The 26,897-nt window shown below is 35.4% G+C and overlaps 1 protein-coding gene across 14 annotated transcripts in view; it reads right to left on the bottom strand.

Annotated features, from left to right (window-relative positions):
- The window catches only part of LOC106143408 (dual 3',5'-cyclic-AMP and -GMP phosphodiesterase 11), a 175,776-nt gene that overhangs the window by 52,076 nt on the left and 96,803 nt on the right, over positions 1 to 26,897 (bottom strand). For 13 of the 14 annotated variants that reach the window (XM_060949020.1, XM_060949024.1, XM_013345474.2 and 10 more), the window contains 3 exons: positions 15,485 to 15,626; positions 6,690 to 6,806; positions 2,588 to 2,765 (listed from right to left, as the gene is read on the bottom strand). In XM_060949020.1, coding sequence (XP_060805003.1) covers positions 2,588 to 2,765; positions 6,690 to 6,806; positions 15,485 to 15,626 — 437 coding nt within the window. Of the gene's footprint in view, positions 1 to 2,587; positions 2,766 to 6,689; positions 6,807 to 15,484; positions 15,627 to 16,848; positions 16,916 to 26,897 lie in introns of those variants that run through there. The other variant, XM_060949021.1, reaches the window with a different exon arrangement.

The following is a 26,897-nucleotide window of genomic DNA, read 5'->3' as shown; positions in this document are numbered from 1 at the left end:
TCTTTCTTATTGAAATAAATAAAAAAATACAATATATAGGTTAAATTTAATCAGTCATTCTGAAAGGTACATTATAACACGTTACACTATTACAATCAACATTATTAATATCTCTTCATGAAATCAACCTTTTAAACAAAAACAAAACATTTAGTGTTCGTGTTTACCCGACTCTGGTCGGGCAATCACGAACACCTGGTGGGGCAATTGCGATCGTTCGCCATTGACCCAGAGTAGCCTAAAAATGAGATCACATATGACAGATTAGTCACAATTTAACCTAAATTTTAAATCAGTTTGTGCGGCAAAGATCACAACGGTAGCCATAGGAAGATGATTGTCCGTCTGTACATTTTTCGTGTGCCCAATTTTTGCAATCATAGCACTGGATCCAATCTTCACCTTGTGGGCTATCTCCGTATTTTATTTCTCCTATACTTCGATCATGTGTATTATCCTTCTTATTTTGAATCATAATAAATTGATAGAATAATAACCTTAAAACTTTTTTAACTTTATCTCGTTTTCACTAGCTTACTATATTGGTTTTAGTAATTTATCACAAATCACTTGTTTAAACAAGGTGTCGGGCTCGAGAACAAAGTGTTTCGTATAATATATATAATATAAAATTTTCATATAGCTCTTAAAACACGACATCAATTTTGTTCAATTTTCTATTGAAATTCTTATTGAATTCAATATATCACTTTTTTAATTTTACAAACTTTATTGCACATACGCATAAAATAACTGTCCCATACGGACAGACGTGTTGAAACTATAAGGGATCCGTAAAAACTATTTGGCCACGGAACTCTGAAAATAATGTCATCGATTAATGAATCCACGAAATCTAATTGCCCAATGTCGTATCCTTGGCCTTTCGGTCGGAATAAGAACGGTCTTGTTTCCTTGCGTGACATTCGCTGGAAGGATAAATGTGCGCCCTAATTCCCTTTGATCCGCCAGCTGACAGGATTAATAACCTCAAAGGCGTATAGTGTGATAAACCAATTGCTTTTACAATGCTCTAAATGTATTGTCGCATTTGTTACTTCCGAAGACAATGACAGTGTTATTATGAAAAACACTTATATGGATGTGTTTGAGTAAACATATAACCGGCATTAATATAATATTTTTATATAACTAGTCATAAAGTAAAATTCAATTTTAAGTTCTGTGTTTATGGTTAATATATGGTTAATATCTTATTTTCATTTATTGAGAAAATTGCGGTTAATATTTTTTTAATAATCGTTATGTCAAAAAATCTTTCTCTGTTTCCATAACGTATCCGTTGTTGGCTTCAAACATCATAAGTTAAAAACCTGGACGAAAATTTAACACCGCTACCTGCATAACATCAAAACAGCTTACTTATAGCGTTAAAGTACTTAGTATTCTATACTTTAAAATATGTTTTGCAACTCGATCCATATCATTCAAGAATCGATAAATACAACATCGACCTCGTTGACAAAACGTGACATCACTGTTTATTCAGTCAATTGAATTGGCTCCATGCGTACTGGCTTCGAACCTGGAGTATTGCATTAATCAATAAATAAGTGTCATTATATGTCAATGGCTATCAATTTATACAAATCCGTTTAAAGTTCGCCTTATGAATATCAATAAATAGCTGACAGTTGTTTGAAATTAAAAGAAATTAAAGTGAGAACATTTTCAAAATTAGGCTTAATGGCAAAAACAGATAATTATGTATATTCGTTATCACTTTACTATCACTACATGTTATGAAGTCTATTTACTCTGTATGTATGCGCTAATCTCGGAAAAATTTGGACAAATTTTTGTTTCTGTTTAAAATTTTTAAAAGATGGTTTTCCGAGGGCGATGACATCTATAAATGCTACCCGTGCGTAGCAGGGGTGGGTCGCTAGCTTAAGAATAAACTAGAGGTGTAAATTCGAGTACACATTATTTGGCTAGTTTTGTATTGCTATGTAGGTACATGATAAAAATAAAATTTATTATTTTTCCCTATTGGCAATTGCTATATAAGTAGCTTTATGAAGATTATAAGTAGCTTTATGAAGCAGAGGGAAGTTGAAGGGTTAATCACTCTACATATAATCTCCTTGAACATCATAAATTTTCCTTTTTGAGCGTTAAGTGCAATTTAACGAGAATTAACTGGGAGAAGCAGACTTTAAGCAGAATTATCTACTTACCCGAATACGCGCGGTAGAAAATTTTAAATCTGAAACGTTATAAGTAGGTCTCAGAACTATATGAGTTTATTTTTGCAAAAAATTTATTTAATTCCCTTCCTAAAAAATAATGGAAAGATATTAAAAAAAAAGGACATTATTTACTGAAAAATAATGCACATCCAAATAATAACAACAAAACAAATAAATATACCTTTCTTCTTGTTCTGATTAACTGCTATATCGAGTAGAGAATTGAAATTGACATGGCAATTACTGATGTGGTCTAGGGTTGCATAAAGAGAAAAAATCCGAAGATAAATTCCCACGGGATTTTTCGCTTTACACGGACGAAGCAACGGGCTTTCTGTAATTATAAGTAGTAATAGTAGAAATAAAGTACTTACTAATTCAAATATAAGCTCCTTCTCGTCCAACTGCCTCAGCTCGTGTCTCGACCGCCGCTGCGGCCTGGACGGCGTGGCGTGCGGGGGCTGGTCTCCGAGGAAGGTCGGTGTACCATCCACAGTGGTCACCAGGGGTTTCAGGAGACCTCCCCGCTCGAACTCGTGCGCTGAGATCTTCCTGCCACAGAAATAACGGCAATGTATATAAAAGATTGAAGCAAGTGCTTTTTTTTCATATAAATAAACTAAACAAATACAGTTGCTGGTGTAATAACACTACACACATACATATATATAGTCACGTCTATATCCCTTATGGGATAGACAGAGCCAACAGACTTGTATAAACTGAGAGGCCACGTTCAGGTTTTTGGCTTGATGGAAGAACTGAGATTCAAATAGTGACAGGTTGCTAGCCCTTCACCTAAAAAAAGAATCCCAAGTTTATAATCCTATCCCTAATAACACTGAAATTACAATAGTGTCTCACAAACTATTTTAATGTTTTTTTACTTCTCAACATAAAATACGCTAAAATGGGAGTCGAGAGTATGGGAAATACGTTTGGAGCAGGCGGACATATCTTGGGTCTTATCTTTGAGAAATATTTTGGCAACAAGAAAAACCTAAGTTTTGAGATCAATGTCAAATCGCTTTTATACTTCATTCTGAGTTTAACGACACGTAAGAGAAAAAATCAGACTTTTAAAAAAATAACAAAATAGAGCTTACTACGGATTTGATCTGCTTAAAGGTTAATAAGAACAGAATTACTAAATAAATACAAACAGATTTATCTAAGACTTGCGTTTCAATTAATTTTTACGCTGACACTAGATTGCAAAGAGATCAACTTGGAACAAAAGCAATTTAACTTTGAAATACGACCTATGGCCTATCAACAATATTAATCGTTATTCAAATATCTATACGCCCACACAACAAATAAAACGGTATGTTGTAATGCCTATTCAAGTTTCTTATTTATTAGGATTAAAATGAATGAAGTAGTAGTAGGGAAATCTTATTAAAAAATTTGGTCAGTTTAATGAGAATTGCACCATACAATATTATGAAAAATTTTATTATCACAAGTAATAAATAAATAAAATATCAAAATAATTCCAACACATATTTTATACGGAAGATTTGACAGCTATGTGTTAACTCGGAGAATTGGATCATAATATAAGAACTGTTCAAAAAGACACCAGAATTTTTCCCCTCGTAAAACCTTAGGTACAAATATCATTGCCATTCTAAGCGGTAGCACAAAACTTTATCATACGTTTAGCGTGAATAATGTTGTTTAATTATGGAAAAAATACGATAAAATCTGAAACTTAGTGAATAAAACACCTTAATTGGCACGAAGAAAGATAAAAAGCGCATAGCAACAAATACAAGTGCACTAACAATAGGCACTTAGTGGCACGCTACGTGACTTATCAAGCTTGTGAACCTTATACCTTGTAGCGAAAGCAGTAATAAAACACCTAGCAGTAATAATATTCAATAGGGTTAGGTTCCCCTGCAAAGTTTGCGCAGGTCAGAAGGGAGTAGCTTTGTGAAAAAACCTGAATTACCCAATCCAGGATCATCATCAAAAGGCTCACTGCGGACATCTCACTAGAGAGGTCTCACTGGAGTATGTAACCGGGACCAACGCCAGGAGGCAAAAGAAGAAGATTTATCCGATAGATATACATGTATGTACGTGAGGCTAATTTTAATATGTAAAATCAGTTCTCAAGTAATCACTATTTCAAATCCGTCATTTCAACATGCCTTTACTATTAAAAACATACTTTTCTCTCTGCACAGATCAACAAAAGCTTTGATAGCAACTTCAACACAAAGGTGTGCAGTATCATTTGCCTAACGCTTCTTCAATAAATATTTAAAAGCCTTTCCTTTACATTTTCGTCCTTGCTTTTATAACATAGATATAATTTCAATCCTTTGTTTTAATGAAGACGTGCAAAATTTTATGCTTATCGGGAGTTTGCGGTATCGCGAAAGTTTCAACTGACGACCAAGTTTCCAAGACAATTAAGGTAGAAGCGCTAAGTTAAGCTGTTTTTTTTAAGTCAACTGAAGTACAGTTCGATCTTTGTGTTCCAAACACTCTAATTTTAAATACTTATATTTTAAAAATGGAAAAGAAATTTTTTCATCTTAAGAAGTATATATTATAATTATTAAAGTTAATTCATTGAGTAATCTGAGTAGGTACTTAAGTATACTTCAGAAGATGTTTTTAGAAAAATTGGATATAAAAAGCACGACTTTAAACTTACGCTATAAAAACGATCTGATTGTCCAAATCGTAAAGTAAGGACATAAACTTGTTTATACCACCAGTTCAGATAGCAATTTCCTAGGAGTATTTTCTACACTTTCATTTTAATGCAACTGAGGATCTAAATGAACTCGTAGCTAAAGCTTAAGCTACATCAGTCCCATAGGAAGCAGATTATAACTATACTAATAGACTAGTGTAGGTTGCGCCATATTACTAAAACAAACCCTAACAATCTGCTAAATCTTCGGTTAAGGAAAAGTTGTCTGGGCACCAATAAATATTTTCATAACATGGTAAGTAATCATTATTGTTACCGCTAACATCAAATAGATAGATATGACATTAAAAATAACCAAAAGCTATGGTGCGATCCATATAAACAGAGCCCTCGAAGTGGGATCGGAAATGGATGAAATGGTCTATTCTTTTGATGCCAGGAACCACACGGTACACACACAGTATTTTATTATTTAAATTTTAATGTATCCTATGCTTAAAGTTATACCTGCCTGTGTACATCAAGTTTCGTAAAACAATCGAACAAATTTAATTATTTACTGAATGTACTCTTCAGTTGAATATGAAATATGAGGTATTACTTTTTCGTTTCACAATAATACTGATAATTGGATATTACTAAACATACTGTTACTTACTCATATTAAGTTAACGGCTATTCTATTTTCTAAACCAAAATCCGACCGTAACCGTACTGACCGTAAAAACAACCTAACAAGTATAACTTCAATGTTAAAAAAAATATGCATGTCTCTCAAAAACTTCGATTATGAATCTAATCTAGTAAGGATTTTTGGTAGAGACGAAATATATTTGTGTATTCCTTCAAAGATTGATTTTATCGGTATCCGCTGTATCCGCCTGACTCCTCAATTAAAAATAAACCAAAAGAGGGCCTAGTCCCCTAATCTATTTAGAGAAAAGGGTGTGGGGTAGTGTAGCGGCCACCTATAACTATATATTATGAAGGGTCGGCATAAGATTGATGAAAGAGCGATTAAAAGAGGCAGTTCACCAAAACTCGATAAACCCATAATCAATATTGTGAGGGTTAACAAGATCAGATTTTATTATATTCATCCTTGCGGTTACATGTGGCCATGTGTGTGACTGATGAAAAAGTTAATTATCAATAAAACCCTGTTGTACCTTTTATTGAAAAACAAATTCAAATCTGGTAAAGATTTTGTAATGAGATAAAACAATCGGACAACACATACTCAGCACATAAATTACAAATCTTTAATATTTTTTTAAAAGAATTGGACCACTTCCACTGTTAACCTCTACGTTTTACGATTGTATTTTCAAGTGGAAATTGAAACCGCGTGTGTACCGTTGATGTTAGGTTGAAACAAATATTTTTACGATTTGCAAACATTTCGTTGAATGGAACCTTTGTGAATTTTGCCTGTGTCACCGTTACAAAGAGAATTCTGAATCGTATCATTGTTCATCGACAATTAAATATTCAGGAAGCCGGGAGGGGTTTAAAACTGTTGTACTGTGTATTGTTCGCTATAGTTATAATTTTGGAGAACTACTACTCGTTTACAAAAACCTACCCCTATTATTGGACTTGTGAGGGTACAAAACACGTGTTACAAGTGAGAAAAAATTAATTCTATAAAATAAATCCCACAAACCAAATGTAACCCAAACAACTAAAAAAGTATCGTCCAAAAAATTTTGATGCCTATTTTATGTGTAGACTATAATTCAAATTTGGTTCAGATATAAGATTATAAATCGGTTAATTGATCAGAAGATTTAACATACCTGACAGGTGTGGTAGCGCCTGATCCCGAACCAGCGCGCGATGGAGACGCAAGCTCTGCACTTGGCGGTGTCGCGTGGGAAACTAGCCACGCGTCCACCACTTGCCTCGTCGCCTTCCTGTTGATGATGAAGAAATTACTGCAATAATTTGTTGAGGCGTGAAGATCACAAGCGGAGTTGCCTTGCTTAGATGGAGAGAATCTCAGCGCTTTGGAGTGCAACTGGGAGCATGCTACCAAAGATATGAAAAACAAAAGAGATCCATAACCGTTTGTCTTATTCTCAACTCCGAAGCAATGCAATTGCCCTGAGAGAACCATTCCATTACTACCCATTGATCGTTCATTTTCAGAGTGTTTCACGAGGTACTTATAGGCTGCACATTGCGCTTTCTCCCATTCGAACGAAAAGGTCGAATGGTGTAGTTTCTTCTTGAAAAATTATAAATGAATAGAAGCAAACCTAGCCGGAATTAGTACAAGAAGTGATTTTGTTAACAAAGTACTCCACTACTCGCGTAAAATGCAACATTTTCTTGATAACCAAACCACGTTTAAACATAAATTTGACAAAGACAAATAAATTAAAGGCGACGTCTACCTGAGACATCAAGACGTCGTTAGTGAGCGGTGATGTCTTGAAGCCCGATGGTTTTAAAACCGCCTTGGGAAGATACGCCAATGTCTTAACGCCAATATTACTGAGGTGATGTTGATATTACAGATTAAAACAGTTCACGCTCCAAAGAACGCATTTTCATATGGTAGGAATAATAAAGACGAAAAAATATGTGACTAACGCTGTCTTCACTACTGAGACAGACGCATTTGCTTAAGAAAACAATATTCTGATTAATAAAGTAATATGAATTTAATGTGATGAGGAAACGTGAATCGCTTATTTTCTTGTGTACTGACCTAGCGCACGTCTCACTTATTAGGCTTTTTATTTACCCGTAGATATTGTTATTACCGATACTAATATTGACTTAGTGATATTGGCCCTATAATAACAATCCTTATAACTTTTTGATTCATACACGTTGGCGTTAAATACACAACTATCAAATACAGAGCATACAGTGCCAACAGTCTCTAAAATACTGAAAAATGGAAAGTCTTTTTAAAATTGTTTTTATTTTCATCGAGTGTGGTCGATGCCTGTACTTTGTCTTATTCGCTTATATACTTTTTATTTAATCAACTTGACCTTAAGTAATTTTCCATTTATAATTCGCTTTTTATCAGTGTAGGTATCTACTATAAAATTTATTGGTAACACTATCAAGTTGAAATTGATCCAAGATGAGTCGCCACATTCTACTCAAGTTGGTTGTCGTATCTTCGACCACAAAACGGATAAACCAAAGTAAATATTGTTGAATATATCCGACGAAATTCAAAAGAGAATTACTTAAGTTTTGTAAACTCGAAATGATTATATGGAAACATCAATAAAGACATACTTTCAATTAATTTACTAGGCTACATCAAACAAGAAAATACTGTAAATGTTTTTTTTAAATATATATAACGATCAATGGAAAAATCATGCATACCAAATTTCCACGGATAAAATCTGAAAAGAGTTAAGTCAAACATCAAGCATAGGTTTTAAAAGGCAGTCAAAATAAAGTACTAGATACTGCAAGGCACGACGTAGATATAAATCTCTTTAAAGATACACGTCATCTTCAATATAATCTTAATCAGCCAATAAATAAATAACTCGTTTTACCATTAATAACATATCTTGATTCATCCCACACAACTCAAGACGCTCTCAATGTTTAATACAAAGCACTAATTTCCAGGCAAAACTGGAAATATCTGTAGGATATCTGTAAAATCCGCCATTGTGCACAATTTTATTAACTCAGTTGGACAGTTACGATCAGCCTGCAACTGTTTCCTTGTAGTCTCGTTTATGTTTTATTTTATTATAGACATTAAATTGTGTGTAAATTATCTTGTCTTGTCTGAAACGGTCATAGACTTAATCGTTATAAGTACTTGTTATCAGTAACTAACAACTAAGCAGCAATTTAGTTATCATAGCTTATAGTCTAAAGTGATGCGGCAGCAAAAAAAAAATTATATCTTTATTACAACTCCCAATCTTTTGGAAAATTACGTGTATGTTGAATTTATAATTTCGCACAAGTAAATGAATCAACAACTGATGAAAATGCAACGATGCAAAAGTATGTGTGAAAAATAACATGAAAACGTCACACATGACCCTGATATATGAACGTAAATGACAGGCAATTTACCTGGTGATAACGCTGAAAAAGTGCACTTTATATAAAAGCATAATAATGTTTATCATATTCGTCATTGTTGTGCAAAATTATCGTACTTCCGTAGACCTTTATCTTTGTAGTGCCAACAAGTCGAGTAATAAATAACAGACATAGCCGTATGTTTCTTTTTCGATAGCTTATTTGTATGTCATATATTTTCATTGATCAAATTACAAACTAGAAAAAATTTTAGATAATTTCATAAGCTCACTCGCTCATCCACGGTAACTACTCATGCTTATTGTCAGAAATGACCACACCCCCATTTAATAATATATTTTTGTTTCATTAAGTTTTGCCAGCATCAAAATGACTAACTGAAAACTTAGAACATGCTCTCAGTTTCCGTTTTCGGTATTACCTTAATAACAATATTAAAAATTTCTTATCATGTGTTTTAATTCTAATTTGTTCGAACTAAAAAAGTTAATTTAAGTAAAAAGGCAGAATGGTCATGATTTGTATAAAGTTTATTCGACAGACGCAAGCCAGCAAAATCGCGTATGTGTAGGTCGTGACTATACTAATACAAAACGTGTGAGCGTATAAAAATCATGTTTTGCATGTCTAATGTCAGTTTCTATCAAGTTACCACGGTGTAAACCTGATCCATGTCGAGTGGAAAACTACAAAGTGCCATTACATCAAACGATTTACCTCCGATGTCTTGGGAAGGCTCAATCTAGCTTTGTATTTTCCGAAACTGTACAAAACGGTTACGATTTTTATTAACAAAATCGACCTTTGCCCGCACGTTAATCTTTTGTCTAAATGCCACTTAATTCTTTTATAAATGTTTTAATATGCTGTATCGTATTGAAAATTTCGTCATTTGTTACACCTTCTTCATGATATAAACGTTAGGATACATACATATAATCACACCTATAGCCCTGGCATGGTAGACAGAGCTAACAGTCCCGAAAAGACTGACAGGCCACGATCAGCTATTTGGCTTAATGATAGAATTGGGATTAAAATAGTGACAGGTTTCTAGCCCATCGCCTAAAAGCGGAATCCCAAGTTATAAGCCTACCCCTAAGTCGCCTTTAACGACATTCATAGGAGAGAAATGGAGTGGTCCTATTCTTTTTCTATTGGTTCCGGGAACCACACATGGTGAAACTCTTAAGGGGTTTTCCCTCCACCTTAGTACCGCCACAACTCAAAAAACAAGCCTCCTCTGACAAATAACAATGCTATGTACATTATCTCCTTGTGAGTTAATGTTTAGGCGTTAGTTTAGCCCGAACTGGCAAATCTACTTGAAGTTGCAAATCAACTTGAAGTTACAGCGACAGTTGCTAACTCAATAGTTAAGTGCATACTTGTCGTTCTACGTTATTGTTAAATGAATTGCCCAAGGCCAAAATAAAATAAAAAAATAGAATTTCTTAAATATCTAGGCTTTGGCATGAAACATAGGTATTGTATATAATAATATTTAAGCACTTTAAAAGAATGGTTTTAACCTCATTGTATTGTTTAAAGGAGACGTATCTTTGTAATTAATACCACTGGGACAAGAGAGTATAGTTGTTTCTAATTTGAAATTCTCCCACCGTGCAAAATAACATGTGAATAGAAAAAAGCTACCGAAATATAGCAAGGAAAAGTATCCCAATAGATTTTTTATAATCCATATTGCTATATGTATTACTAGCTGTGCCTGCGACTTCGTCCGCGTGGAATAGTTATTTTGGGCATCATTGAAGCCCTCAAGGATGCTCCTTCCCCGATTTTTTTTCACATTTTCCATTATTTCTTCACTCCTTATAGTTGCAGCTAGACGTTATATAGCCTAAAGCCTTCCTCGATAAATGGTCTATTCAACACAAAAATAATCAAGTTGAAACGCCTGTGCAATACTATCTTGCCGGGGAGGGAGTCGGAGTAGATTGGTCAGGGCTTTTGGCCCTCTTCAATGGCATCAACGCTGCCTACGACTGTAGGCAGGTCGATGGGGCGGCCGTGACGGCCTGGGTCTTCACGTCTTCATACACTGGGAGTTCCCATCGGCGGCGGCGGCGTCGTCACTGGTCGACGACGTCTGCCGCAAGGCAGCGAGGGGAGAGTTTCACCCGACGGCCCGGAGGGCGGGCGTGGAGCGGCGCGATGCCGCGCAGGTGGCTGTGTGATGACGCGTCCACCCTCTCGAATATCTAGGTTCTCCCACTTCAGGTCCCTGAGGATCGTCGAGTTCCTCACGTAGCGCGGAGCTCCGACGACTGCTCTGAGACTTTGGTTGTCTTTTCTCTTGGACTCTGAGTCTTCTCCTGTTGGTCTCAGAGCAGAATGCGTATTACGCCGGGGCCGCGTACGTGAGGCGGGATCTGACGTACGTTCGGTAGATCCCGAGCTTCTTCCTCAGGGGGAGGCTGGAGGAGAGAACTTCGTGAAGTCTCCCTGGCTGCCTTGGTCATGGAGCTTGCGCTCGCCTCCCGCCCCTTTTATACCCTGCCGCCGCTAGCCGCGTCGAGCGCGGCAACCGTTACGCAAAAATAATCCTTATAGCATGATTCAGTATTTACGCGCGATGGCTTGTTAGGGTATTTTATTTCATGTATAAATTTGGTGTTTCTATACCGATTTCGATGATTCTTTTTTTATTGAATAGGTTCTTATATAAATTTTTAAGAATTACGAATGAGTGTGAGTGTTATTGGTATTATAAACATCAGAGTAAAGAATTATAATCAGAAATCTCCGAACTGCTAAGCTATTAGGAATTACACGTTTTATTGTGAGTCAACCATAAAAGATAGATTTATGCTGTCTTGGGATATTTTTTTAATAATTTTATGTAGAATATTTCCGTTATACATGGTTTCGCTGTATCTTTAACCATTAAGGCTGCACACGCGACGGATGCTTAAAAAATCAAGTAACTTCTCCCGTTTTCCCAACATTTCCTTTCAATGCTCTGCTCCTAGTGATTGTAGCGTAATGAAAAGTATACTATAACCTGCTCAGAAGTATGAAGAATAACTGTACCAAGTTTCGTTAAAATCCGTCAAGTAGTTTTTGTTTCTATAAAGAACATACAGACAGACAGACAGACAGACAAAAATTTTACTGATTGCATTTTTGGCATCAGTATCGATCACTTATCACCCCCTGATAGTTATTTTGAAAAAAAATTCCATGTACAGAATTGACCTCTCTACAGATTTATTATAAGTATAGATATAGAAGATTATCAGCATAATAATATAAGTATTAATTAATTAGTAAGTAAAACATTTAGTGACATTTAGCCACTTTGACTAATACTTTGCCATTACTTTTCACAAACTCACTTCTTCAGCTTCATTTACCTCTATATCCGCACTTACGTTATTTGTTTCAGAAGCCAATAAACATACGTTTAAATGTGGCTCCAGCATAAAAGGCATGTTTAATTAAACTGGGAAAGGCGTCGTCCTGATTTACACGGTTCGAGTCGTAAATCCAAGCTGCGTTTGGAAGAAATGAACAAAAAGATGTAAGGCTGGGAGCAGATTAACGTAAATGAGTGCTTTGATACGACCCGACCTGAAGGCTTATTCAAACAATTTCAAGTGTAAATACTTGTAACGTTAGGGAGCTGTTACATTACCAGATGCATAATTTTATCGGATAGGTAAACATATAATAATGGATTACATATACATCATGATCCAATAAGAAAGGTTAACCAGCAAAATTGCGAAGCTCAGAAGATACTTTCTCTCTTGAAAAGTAAGTTCGCGAAGGTCAAAGGGAAGGGCCAGGGTCAAAGCGGAAAGGATGATGATGATATAAAAATCTTGTATAACGATAAATATCAGTGATAATCTCTGGAACTAAATAATCGTTTTCAATTAACTTCCAACATTTTTTTGTAATTTGTCATATAGTTTTTGCCTACATTTTTTAATATTATAATTTGAGTGCGTTTGATCTCAATCCGTCTGGTTGTAAGCAAGATGACGCCTAAGGTAGTGCACGCAAACTCAAATAATGCCTATTCACTCTTGCCTTGAAAATCCTCAAGTTGTATGTACTCGTATCGGGAAAGAGAGATTATTATCACTGGGACCCAGTTTTAACAACTCGTGTAAATTTTAAAACAGTACTCAAGTTTCTCATTATGGGGTTCAGGCTCAAGTAAATTCGTGTCACATTAATTATCTTTATCTTGACACAAATATTTTGATCAAAACTAACAACAAATAATTTTTGTGAATCGACTTTCCTTGTTCATATTTCCATGCTGTCGATTTCAATTAAAATTTTCTTAATTTAGTCACGTGTTTAATATTGTACGTTTGAATAGATATTAAATGAATTTACCAACAAAAAATTTGATACAATAATTCAGCTAAAGATTATTTAATTTACAATATCGGATTTATGATTAGATTGTGTTGTATTGTATTGTAGTTGTATCGCAGGGGTCCTACATTTGAATAAATAAGAAAAAATAGTCTCCGCAAAAAACTTGTTTTAAAAGTTTTAGTTAGCTTGGTGTTAACCTCTTCGAGGTCTGTTTGTCGGAAACGCAAACGACATGTGGTAAGTGCTGATATATTTTTTCAAAATTATTGATCGAATATTTATAAATGTGGTTTATTGAAAACTAGGTTTAACCCGCACCTTTGCTCGCGTGAATTTAGCGTCGTCTATAAAAGCAACAAATTTAGCGCCACCTACAAAAGAATACAGGAACTTTAGTTTTTAACGAGATGAAAGATATCCTTATGTCCTTTTTAATAAAATTAATTCAGTAGATAACCCGTGAAGAGGTAAAAAACAAACTAAAGTAAGTTTATCATAGTCAGGATTAAGTAAGTGGTTATTTTTGTTGTGTGAATTTTGATGTTGTATAAAATAAAGTCATGAAAAAGTTTGATTACCACAACGAAGAAAATAAAAACTCTTCAAACAACAAAGGAACAAGTGTGCATTCGCCTTAACAAACATCTTCGAACAAAGTGGGAAATGTAAGGAACTCTTGGTTAATGCATGAGGCTGGCTCGTTATGTGAGGGCATTAACACCTCCTAGCTTCAATTAGCAAAGAAAATTGAGGTCGTTATGTCAAAGGCGTTCATTAGAACAATGCGAATGAAAATTTTTGCCACATTGTCGACGTAGTTATATATTATATGACAATTCGTAAGAGATTTAACAATTTTCTCTTTAATCAATTTTAAAATTGATAAGAATATAAAAAGTTTTCTAATTTGTATTAACAGATTATAAAATTATGAAATGGAAAACCTAGATATTTTTCTTCAGGTGTAGGTGATAAGTAAGAAAAGAAACATAGAAACCTCACAATTAAAGCTTCTTAAACTCGTTGCTTATACAAATTGTATTATTTTGCGGCTTCCGTACCGGCTTACTCTACTTAGTATTTTTAAAGATTAGGTACTACCGTAGTCGTAAATCTAAATTATAGTCCAAACTGAGACTGAGATGCTTTTATAAATTAAAACATCCAACTAAACAGATTTCATAACCTACAATGCCTTAATAAATATTTATTAGTGTAGTCGTGTAGTGGTAGTCTACACTAATATTATAAAGAGGAAAACTTTGTTTGTTTGGTTGTAATGAATAGGCTCAAAAACTACTGGACCGATTTTAAAAATTCTTTCACCATTCGAAAGCTACATTATCCACGAGTAACATAGACTATATTTTATTTTGGAAAAAAATAGGGTTCCGTAATAATATATAAAAATAATTGGCAAAACAGCGTTTGCCGGGTCAGCTATCGTTTTATAAAGACACACAAATAAGTCTTAGCAAACTTACAGCACATTTTCAATCCCGAGTAAAGTTTAAAAAGAAATAGGGAATTCTATGCTTACAACAATTTTCACTAAACAGTTAAAAATAAAGGCTCCCTTCTGATGCATTATGCCGAAACGGTTTAATCCCGTCATTAAATAAAACTGAATGTCAGCTTTGGGCTCTTGATGGATCGATAATAGCGTCGTTATAGCCGAAACTCGTACAAAATGACCGCAAATTAGTTTTGTTTGAACTGCTTCATTTGAGAATAGGTGAAAAGGGTTTTCGTAATTTTAGATACTGCGGATAATACGTCGTCTACGGTTTGTGTAGCGCAACTTAATATGTGTTTATACTCAATAAGCTTTGCCTATTAGCCATAATCTTCATCCTTCTTACGTAAGTTCCGGTCTATCTCACCACTCTGATGAGGAGCCCAGGGTACGCCGTTGACCGGTCTTGACCATTGAACCTAACTTGGGTGAGTTTTTCGAGCGCGAAAAGCGAAAAGGTCAGAAAGCGAACCCCAAGCCTCGAATCATTGTAGCGAAGGGTGCAACTGGAAACAGGCAAAGATGAGAAAGAGAGAAGAATTTGCCTGAAGAGACTTCCATCTGACCTCAGCAATCTTTGGAGAGGAACATAACCCCTATTGGATCATTCTTCAAATCCAGTTGCATGAGTATGCAGGTTTCCTCACAATGTTGTACCTCATATTAGTTACGTACCTTAAGAAGTAATCGTGTACAAACTCCTGGTTCTCATCTAGCCAGGCCTCTGTGCGAGCACACTCGGCGTCGTAGCAGGTTGGCGCGGGCACGCCGCCCCCCGCGCCCCCTGCCGGCTCCTCTATGCTCCGCAATTGCAGACCTGCAACAATTGAGAAGAAACGTAAGTCTAAATCATTATTTGACGCACCAAAACTAGATTTTTCTTGAAAAGGATATAATGTATAACTAATTGACGTCAACATTATATAATTAAATTTACTACCGCTTCCAAAGCGCAAGTGTTGATGAAGCGGCGGAACAAAGTACACTGCAGCATTTTATCAGCAAACAGATCCTTCTTGGTTTAAATTAGCCTTGTAAAAGGTTCTTTTAGATGGCCATATATGTTGTTTGGAACATGTGATATGATTTAGCAACGTCGACATGCTGAGAATAAGTCTAAACCGTCATCAGAATTCATATTCTTACCCTCTACCCGGGATCTTCCTTTTAACAAGATTCAGTGTAAGTCTGAATCATACGGTACGACTTCACAGACAGACCTTTCAAAATTTATGAGTATGAATTTAATACTGTGGCCAGATAATCAAATTATTTATAAAATGGATATTCAATAAATGACATAACGTGACTTCATTCCATTAATGTGTGAATAAGTAAAACTTCATGTCAATTAAGTTTTCCTAGAAATTTATAAAGTGAAGTGTACCTGGTTGTTTTTGCTGTTAATTAATATAAAAAGCAGGAGGTTTATTTCAACGCTACGCCGCTTCAACACGAACCTTTTTAATTTTTAACGCCGTCCATCCGTCTCTAGAGGAATTAACTTTTGGAATTGTACCATTTGACTTTTTGTCTACTTTTTATTAAATATAACTTTTCAGAAGATTTTGCATTTAAATATTTCTACACTTGAAGAATTTAAGATGGATAAACGGAGCACTTGAAAACGAAAATAATCATTATATTATTTTGTGGGATCATAATTTGCCGGGGGTCAATTTAGGTTATATATTAAGGTGTTTATGTTATAATAAACTATTATTATAATGAAAGACAAGATCTATTCCACCTAGACTCAATTGGCCTTGATGTTGACATATTTTTATTTTCTTGTTTCCATAAAAAGATAAATAAGAAAGATAAATAAATATTTTTTTCGAATTTAACTGTTTTATGTATTACTTCAGATGCATGCTATATCAGAGTTGGTTGATCTGATATCCATTCGACAAGAAACTTATAGTAATGTAAAGATCACCCTTCTCTTGATTACTGAAACCAATTTATCTTTTAAAACTCTATTCAGGCTTCAACTCTAACAGGTTAAAGTCATAGCAGAATAAATCAACAAGGCATACCTGGGATTGCTCTTGACATGAAATTGCAGCATCCACATAAATTTAAAGACATGTGGGACCAGAACCACTATTTTCACCTCAATCACAGACAATTCACAAACAATATTATTATAATTATGACACAATATTGAAAACGACACATCATCAATAATTACTTCGTCAGATTTTATCTATGAATCGATACAAGATAAAAAGGTTGGTAATGATAATAAAAATACTAGGTGTTTTGATGTTTTTTTACATTTGAATGCGTTTTTCATTCCACCACTCATCGAATTACCGTTACTGGGACGGGACATAAATTATGATATTTTCAATTGACGAAGCATATAAATTACGAATTATCAATGTTAGGTATTTTTCTTTTAACTTTTGGAACTACCGCACGAAAAAGCGTCCGGGTCCTCGGTACGGTAGTGTAGGTATTAATTGAATCTGATTTAACATATAAGTATTAATAAAACGCAATTTTAATTATAGAAGTAATCTGATTTACAATTCAGAATAAGCAGTAGGTGTGGTCCACATGGACGGCGTTCGTGCAAATGCTATTGAGATATTAATAACTATGTAAAGTGCACAAAAAATGGATCGTAATCTCCGTAACTGTGATTTTAGAATGGCTAAGAGGAAAATCCCCAGTAAACAACAAGAGTTCGTTGCTCCGTATATGGCCAGAACAATCGCTAAGCCATTGGTGTTTGAAACGCCATGAAAATTATAAATATCAGCTTTGTCATTATTAAACTCACTTTCTTTCAGAGTTTGGTAAAGTTGCTTATAAAGAAATGTCATCATGAATCGTGAAGTTTCAAATGAATAAAATTAATAATATAATGTGTTGTTTGCAGATGATACGTCACTAATTTTTAAAATGAACCGCCGTAGCGAAATCTGTGATGATGTGAATAGCACTTTAGCCGCCATCTCTAACTGGTTTACAATCAACAACTTACTGTTAAATGCAAATAAGACCCAATGCATTAAGTTTACACTTCCCAATGTGCGGCAGGCAAATGTGGATATTAGTATAAGTAGTAAAAGATTAGATTTTGTTGATAGTACTACTTTCTTAGGAATAACATTAGATTCAAATTTGAAATGGCATGCTCACATTTTAAAACTTTCTAAAAGGCTTAGTTCTGCAGCATACGCTATTCGTCGTATTAGGCATTTGACGGATGTGGCAACTGCTAAGCTAGTATATTTTAGTTATTTTCATAGTTTAATGTCATATGGTCTACTGCTTTGGGGATCAGCAGCAGACATACAAACTATTTTCATTTTACAAAAAAGGGCAATTCGATATATCTACGGTCTTAAACAAAGAGATTCCCTTAGAGATTTTTTCAAAAACCTAAATATTTTAACTTTGCCCTCCCAATACATATTCGATAACATCATGCATGTTAGGAAAAACTTAGACTCTTTCAAAAAAGTAGGTGAATGTACTAGTAGATCACTGCGGAACAATTACAAGTTGTCGATCCCAGCACATCGGCTGGCTAAGGTAGGGAAATCATTTCTTATTAATTGTATAAGATTTTATAATAAATTACCAAAAAGTGTTCTTGAAATGAATGATAGAAAATTCAAACAGTATATTAAAGTTGAGCTTTGTAGGAAAGCCTATTACAGCACGGATGATTATATTAATGATAAACATGTGTGGCCCGAGCTGGACATAATGGCCTCTTAAATGCTTGTGTATTTTTGACATGATCTGGACATAATTTGTACAGTATGTACATATTTTGCCGTGTGGTTCCCGGCACCATTACAAAAGAATAGGACCACTCCATCTCTTTCCCACGGATGTCGTAAGAGCCGACTAAGGGATAGACTTGGGATTCCTCTTTAATGTAAATCCCTGCCAATCTAAGGTCTGCCGCGCCGATGGATGCATGGCTAGGGGCGAGCCTAGTCTCGAGCGTGCCACTTCCGCCATGGGGTTGGGCGACCCCCAGGTAATGGCTAGCCTTACCCTGGCATGCGGGGCTCTGCTGGGGCGGACAAAATTTTTCCCTAGCGTCTCGTGGGAATCGCATTATGAACTTTAAAAAGCATATAAATGGCGGCGATGGTGTCCGCACCCCATCACGTCTCGTTCCCGGCGGGAGCCGTATGCGGTCTGCTGAAAGCCGCTTTGCGACGATGAATGTAAGAGGAGGAATGAAGGATAAGATTGAGGAAGTATGCCAGATGATGGATGAAAGACGTTTGGATGTGTTGTGCGTGAATGAAACGAAGCGGAAAGGATGCGACGCGACGCAGCACGGCCCTTACACGGCGTATTGGTCTGGAATTTCCAGTACCAGCCGAGGCTGTCAAGGGGTCGGTCTAATTCTTTCTGCACGAATGGCTGAGTGCGTGAATGAGTATGAGTGTGTCAGCCCTCGTCTTCTATGGATTAGGCTGAAAGTTGGAATCACTCGGATCTTCGTTCTAGGTGTTTATGCACCTTGGGATGTGGGTTCGAGGGGTACAACATCAGCAAAAAGCGAAAACGAGGAGTTCTGGAATAGTGTAAGAGAAGTATTGAAAGTTACCAAGCCAAATGAGAAGATTATTATGTTAGGTGATTTTAATGGATGGGTGGGTGTAAAGCGTGATGGATATGAAAAGGTGCTTGGTGCGTTTGGTGACGAAAAGGTGAATGATAATGGAAGAAGTGTATTAGAAATTTGTCTAGAGTGGGATCTTTTTGTGTCGAACTCAATGTTTCAACATAAAGAGATCCACACCTACACAAGAGTGGAAGGTATTTTAAAAAGTATGATAGACTTTGTGATTGTAGATGAAAGATTGAAGAACAAAGTGCTGGATACCCGTGCATATCGCGGTGCTGGCATTGACTCGGACCATTTACTGGTGATATCCCGGATAAGGGGTATCTTCAATCGCTGGCGGCACAGGGTAAGGGAGCAAACCAGCGCTTTGGAAAGAGTAAAAGTAGAAAATTTGCAAGATATGGATGTAGGTAAGAAGTATATTAATAGACTGAAGGATGAATTTGAAGATTTAGATGAAATGAGCGATATTGAAGATGGATGGAAGGAATTTAAAGAAAGAATTGTGAAAGTAGTTGTTGAAGTGTGTGGTGTAAGTAGAAGAAGGAAAGGAAAAAATCACAAAAATGCGTGGATGAGTAAAGATGTGCAAGAACTTGTGCGATTAAAGAAGAAAGCATGGCTGGATTTGTTAGCAGCAAAAGCTAACTTAAGAATGCAAGAGGTTATAGATGAAGATGTGAATGAAGCACGTAAGGAATATAAGAAAATGAAAGATTTGGTTAAGAAAGCTGTGATTAGAAAGAAAGAAGAGTATAAAGAGGATTTTGATAAAAGGCTATCAGAAGACTTTCAGTCAAATCTGAAAGTATTCTGGAAATCCGTAAGGTCAGCCCGAGGAAATACTATAACCAGAGAGCTGACTAGGATCAGATGCCAGGATGGTAGCGTTGTGAAAGGAGAAGAATGTGTACTAAAGATATGGAAGGACTATTTTGAAAGTTTATTTGAAAAAAAGGAAGGAAATAAGAAAGATTTCTGCTATAGCGAAGAAAAAGAGAATGAGATGGAAGGCGAAATTGAAATGTTCGAAATTGTGGAAGCACTTAAGAGTATGAAAGCGGGAAAGGCTGCTGGGTGTGATAGAGTGTCGGTCGAGATGCTTAAAGCAGGAAAAGGCGTAGTAGCTAGTCAGTTGTACTGCCTTTTCAATTTGTGTTGGAGAAGCGGCCGAGTACCAAAAGATTGGTGTAAGGCTGTTATCGTGCCACTTTACAAAGGAAAAGGGTCACAGCTGGACTGCAAAAATTATCGTGGTATAAGCCTGCTTAGCGTCGTCGGCAAATTGTATGCTAAGGTATTGATTAATAGAGTCAGGAATGAAACTGATGACAAAATATGGGATGCTCAAGCGGGATTTCGAAAGGGAATGGGATGTACTGATCAGGTCTTTTCCTTGCGGTGCATAGCCGAAAAGTTTTTGGCCAAGAGTCAAAAAGTCTATTGCACATTCGTAGATCTGGAAAAGGCCTATGACAGAGTTGAGAGGAATGAATTGTGGTCAGCACTTTCTATGCATGGGGTGAGCAGTCTCTTAATACGAGCACTGAAATCCTTATATGAGGATTCGAGTGCTTGTGTCAGGATAAACGGAGCGCACACTGAGTGGTTTAAGATTGAGAAAGGCGTTAGGCAAGGATGTGTTGCGTCACCGTGGCTGTTCAACCTATTTATGGATAGCTGTTTGACAGATTTGAAAGAGTCTAAAAGTGGATTAAGGATGAATGAGTTACTAGTCAAATGTCTGCTCTATGCCGACGATCAGGTTATACTGGCGTCATCAGCGGAGGAGTTACAGGAGATGGTAAACTGTATGCATGAAGCTTTAAAAGAGAAAGGAATGAAAGTGAACGTAAGTAAAACTAAAACACTGGTTTTTGAAATGGAGAAAGAAATGACAGCATGTAATATTTTGATTGGAGGAGAAAAAGTGGAGCAAGTGAAAGAGTTTGTATATCTAGGATCAAAGTTTACATCAGATGGCAAGTATGATAGTGATATTGAACGCGGGGAACATGGTGAATGGAGCTTTGCATGCCTTTATGAGCAGTCAGAAACTATCCAAAAAGGCTCGACTGGCTGTGCACAGGGGCGTGTTGGTCCCGACATTAATGTATGGGAGTGAAAGTTGGGTATGGCAAAAGAAGCATGAAAGCAGAATAAATGCAGTGGAAATGAGAGCGTTAAGGAGTATGATGGGTGTGAAATTGAGTGACAGGATAAGGAACAGCGTGATAAGGGAATGTTGTGATGTGAAAGAAGATGTAGTTACAGGAATAGAAAAGGGTATGTTAAGATGGTTCGGTCATGTGGAGAGGATGAATGAAAGCAGGTTGACTAAGCAGATATACAAGGAGAGTGTGGAGGGAAAGGTCGGAGTGGGAAGGCCTAGACGAACGTATCTTGATCAAATTAAGGACGTCCTGGTAAAGGGTCAGGTCAAAAGTACCCGAAACCGCCGAGCTTGTATGAAGAGAGTTATGAATGTGGACGAAGCGAAAGAAGTATGCAGAGATCGTGGCAAGTGGAAAGAGGTAGTCTCTGCCTACCCCTCCGGGAAAGAGGCGTGATTTTATGTATGTATATGTATGTGTACATATTTTATTTTATATTTATTTTATTTGACGAAATATTCGTATTGACATAATCAGTTCTACATTCATACATGTTTTTTAATGTAGACAATGTGCATTCGTCCACGATTTAGATTTAAGAGATCTATATTTGTAAATTGACGTCCTATGAAAATGCTGCAGTGTAGTTTGTTCCGCCGCTTCTTCTACACATGCGCTTTGGAAGCGGTAGTAGTTATAATTAGATTTAAGTTATGTGACGTCAATAAGTGATACCTTGTATCCAATTTTGAAAATAAATCTATTCTATTCTATTCTATTCTAACCGATCCTACTATGTATCATCATCCTGACTTATGCAAATTATAATAATTAAAGTGCCATCTAAGTTATGTTTGATTGACCTTTGCCCAAAAGACATTGGCCAAAGGACCTTACCTTATTTAGTTACCAATACGAAAATATGGTATGCTGACCTTTCTTTTTAGTCATGTTCAATGGCATAACAATTCGGCTGGTGTTCGTGTGTTGTTTATTGACTTCATTATTATTTCAACAGACCATTTTTCTTGCTTAAAGCAGCTTTTTTAGCAATTATGTCTTCTTGGAGAATAGTGTCTGAGAATGGTTGACACTACACAACTATAACTAAAAACTACTAGTCATGAACAGCAGAAATCAGTGAATGATCCATAATGGTCAACAGTCTCTAAAAGACCAAAAGGCCTCGTTAATATATGGCGCAATAATGAAATTTAACTCTTACAAAAATTCCAATGAAAATTGTACATAGTAGATCAAGATAAGTAAATAATAACGATTAAATTGTTTTTTTTCCTTTCTTCAGGTACAAATACGAGAAGGATGAATACAACTTGTGGAAGAAATACGCAATGTTTAATTAATGTAGTGAATAAATCAAAGGATGTCACGAGTGACAGTCTCTTTACAATGTTTTCCTTCACCGGATGAACAATGGTGAACGTACACACTAAGAATTAATTAAGTATGCTTATCAATAGATAAAACGAAAGTGTTTACTTGATACGCACCACAACGTATCATGAAAACAATCACGTATGTTGATATGATTTCCATATCATATGCATACATGAAGATTTTTTTATCAGTAAAATGTAAGCCCCCGTCGTCCGCGAATATCAAGTGACAACTGGTTTTGAGCAAATAGAGACACATTCTTGATAAAACACATGCGACCTTTATTATCAAAGTGAAGCTATGCTCATGATTTCACTAAGGTTTGGCATGATTGCTTTATTTTGTCATGCCACCTCTAGGAACTGTGTTGTATAATTTTCAGCAGGGAAGAGGATCACTGAAACTCTTTTCGCAGCACAAGAGGCAATTGAGGCAAAACTGATCGAACTATTCCCATGAATGTCATTATATTGAATCCACCACCCCGTTATTTAAAATTATTTATCTATAAATAAAACAGGTATGTATTATGCGCACGCAACGTACGTTTAATTTATCTCGCGCGCATTGTTACGTACAAAATTAGTAACGACTACTTGTATTACTTATTATAGTATAATGCGTTTAAAAAGGTTGATCCACCGGAAAGCGATGCCAAACCAATTCACAGCCAAGTAAGTAAGTAACAATGACGTGCAATTACTATGTTTATATAGTCTAAAGATGCCATGGTATAGAGAAGACTATGTAAGTAGAGGGAGAGAGAAGTGCCGACATTCATAATCTCAGTGGACGCCCAGCTTAAGTTAATACATTGCGTGCTGTTAATTATTCTCGCTAGCACAAACATTTACTTTCGCTTAATTGAAATAAACACAAGTCTAATTGTGATTAGAAAATGGTATTCTGATTACACTGGGGTGAATATTCAACATTGTTTGAATAATGTATTGGTTTAGAGATACGTCGTATTGAGTTGACTTCCAAGAGCCAAACGAGATCACTCATATTCATATTTGTATAAAGGTTAAATTTTTATTCGATATGGAAATTTTGGTATGTTTGGGCGGTAAAACTATGAGTAAGTTGAAAAAAAATTACGAATAAAAATTCATTGTATATAATATATGTGTCTCATAAATTTTATATGGAAGAATTTAATATGTGCGAAATACTTACTACATGCTGGTACTGATGGCTATCCAAGATATAATACACTGAACAAAAAGACAATGGTTCTTCTTTCTTTAATCATTTCATTCCTGTCAAGGTGATCGTGGTCGTCAATCAATATTAGATAGAGAAAAAAAGTTTTTAAGTCTTGTGACTATTGACAATGTCTATATTTAGTAAAGCTTATTCGAAAAATACATATGATATAAATCTTAAATCAGAATATATTTTTTACAAAATAACATTTCCTACCCACAGGTGATAATCTATTAAAATAAGCTATTCTATCTGATCCGAACACATGATAATAAATATAAACCAACCTATCACCTGCGTAATTCATAAATCGATTGAATCGATATGATAAATAAGAACCATTAATCTTAATAAAACGATAAACAAAATATCAATAGCTGTAAGTACATTAACGATATTATGCAAATAATCGTTTAACTGTTTAGGTCATAAAAGTAACGGAAAGTTTTTGTTCAAAAAAATCGTAGTCTTTCTTTTTAAGCGTAAAAAAACTATGGCACTTTTCTGGCACCGAAACAAGCATGCTTTCCATAATAACTTCGAAGTAATTTCAAAAATGTTTGTTCAAAAATGGCGATGGGTGAAATATATTTGGCACAAATTTCAGACTTTTTAGGACAAAGTATAATTTGGAACGCGTTCAATTCCAATGTTAGCATCTCAAGTCAAAACACGATTTCTTTATGAGAGTGATGTTAAGTCAATCACCTAAATTATAAAATTAAGTGTTATGAGTACTTTACGAATCATAAGTTGCTCAGTATGAACTATCAAGTACATTCTCAAGCATTAGATGAAAGTCTCAGCGACTGCTAACTTTAACCACGTCTGTGCTTAAAACTGAAGCGTTCAAACTATCCCGCAACTGTAAGGAAACAATTCTTGGCGTTTCACAAAGGAGCATCCTTGACCTTAAAATTTTCCGCCATCCAGTTTCAATAAATACTTGAGCCAAACTCGCTTGACTGACATAAGAGGAATGTTTCTGTAAAACCAAAATAGTACCTGCTAGAAACTCATTTATTGATAATTGTTTCTTTTAGGTTAGGTATTGTTTCATCCTTAAAAAGCATGCATGCTTGCAAACAAATACATCTATATCCCTTGCAGGGTAATAGAACTAACAGTCTTGAAAAACTAATAGGCAGCGATCAGCTCTTTGGCTTAATGATAAAATTGAGATTTAAATAGTGACAGGCTGCTAGTCCATCGCCTAAAAGAAGAATACCGAGTTTATAAACATATCTCTTAGTCGCATTTAACGACGTCCATGGGAAAGAGTTGGAGTGGGCCTATTCTTTTCTTTCTGTGCCGGGATCCACACAGCACTTCAAAGGCCATCTATAAAATTTCTGTAGTAAGAATATTTCTATTCTTTAGTTTCCTTTCACCCAAAGGTTGACTGGATATATCAAAACCTGTCTTTTTTCGCATATTTTTTTTTTCTTTTTTTTCGGTGTTATAAAAATCTATCTATCTCTCTATCTTTAATCGTAGAACGACAATAAAAAATAACAGTTCAGTCAATCAATTTAGGTCTTCAGTTCTAAGACTACATATGTAAGTTATTTGGAGGAAAAAGAACTTCAATAAAAGCTTCAATAGATAGACTAAAGCAAAGTTTTTGACACTAACACTTTGCTTAGATCGTATATCTGAATATTGTCATTTTAGAATCTAACGCCCACCACATCCTAAATGAATATTCATAAAGGAACCTAAATACAATAATTATCCTCTCAAAACCATTATTACGAAATATCTGCATGAAACAACTAAGAACAATTTAAATGTAGCTTCCAGTCTTGAACAAAATTATAATTTAATTTTCTTAGCAAGTGCATAGTGTAACTTGGAACTTGGGAGGTTTTGAACTTGTTCAAGAGGCCTCGGTCAAAATGGGCGGCGTGAAGTAAAATCACAAGCTATATTCCTCGGCTCTCGACTCTTGTAGGAAATAATAATATTATTTTAATTTCAACTTAAGTATAATTTATTTATTTCGGGATTATACCTGTATAGTGTTTTAATTTTTTTTAATACATTTTCAACAGCTCCTAACCAGTAATATCTTAGTAATTAAAGGTTGTTGTCTATCAGTCTAGTAGAAAAAAAAGCAAAAAAGAAAGAAATAGTTAATTGTGCATTTAAAATGAGAACCACAAAGCCACAGCAACATTTAAAACATTTGACGCCGGAAATAAATAAATCTAAAAATGGTGAGATGAGATATAAAAGATAATTAACTGATAGGAAGTATGCAGAGATCGTGGCAAGTGGAAAAAGGTAGTCTCTGCCTACCCCTCCGGGAAAGAGGCGTGATTTTATGTATGTATGTATGTATTAACTGATATCTTTTGTAGTACTCTAAACCAGATGGGTAGAATCTAAAAAGAGTCGGCCTATATGATGGAAGACTATGCAGAAAACGAAGGAAATAAATAAATAATTAACTAATTGGCAAGAATAAAAATGCCCTCTAGTTATACTGTGACAATAGAAGACGAAAATAAATTTTCCATTTTCAGATTCTTGAGGTACGAAAGGGTTGAGTTATTTTTAGTCGAACCATTACGGTACGAATTTAGGATAGTTCAATATTTGAGTCATTGTCAAAATGTTACTCTTTTGTACTTTCAACTAAAACTCGAAATAGCACAAAAATATTATTTAAATCACTTTAGATGATTTGAAGATCTATGTACCTAGGTATATAGGTATATCTCAGTCCAAAGACTCCATAGAAAGCTGCGTTTAT

Source organism: Amyelois transitella, chromosome 17 (assembly GCF_032362555.1).
Source record: "Amyelois transitella isolate CPQ chromosome 17, ilAmyTran1.1, whole genome shotgun sequence".
In the NCBI taxonomy this organism is placed as follows: Eukaryota; Metazoa; Arthropoda; class Insecta; order Lepidoptera; family Pyralidae; genus Amyelois; species Amyelois transitella.
Note: the sequence above shows the minus strand (reverse complement) of the source record. Positions and strands in the feature narration are given on the sequence as shown.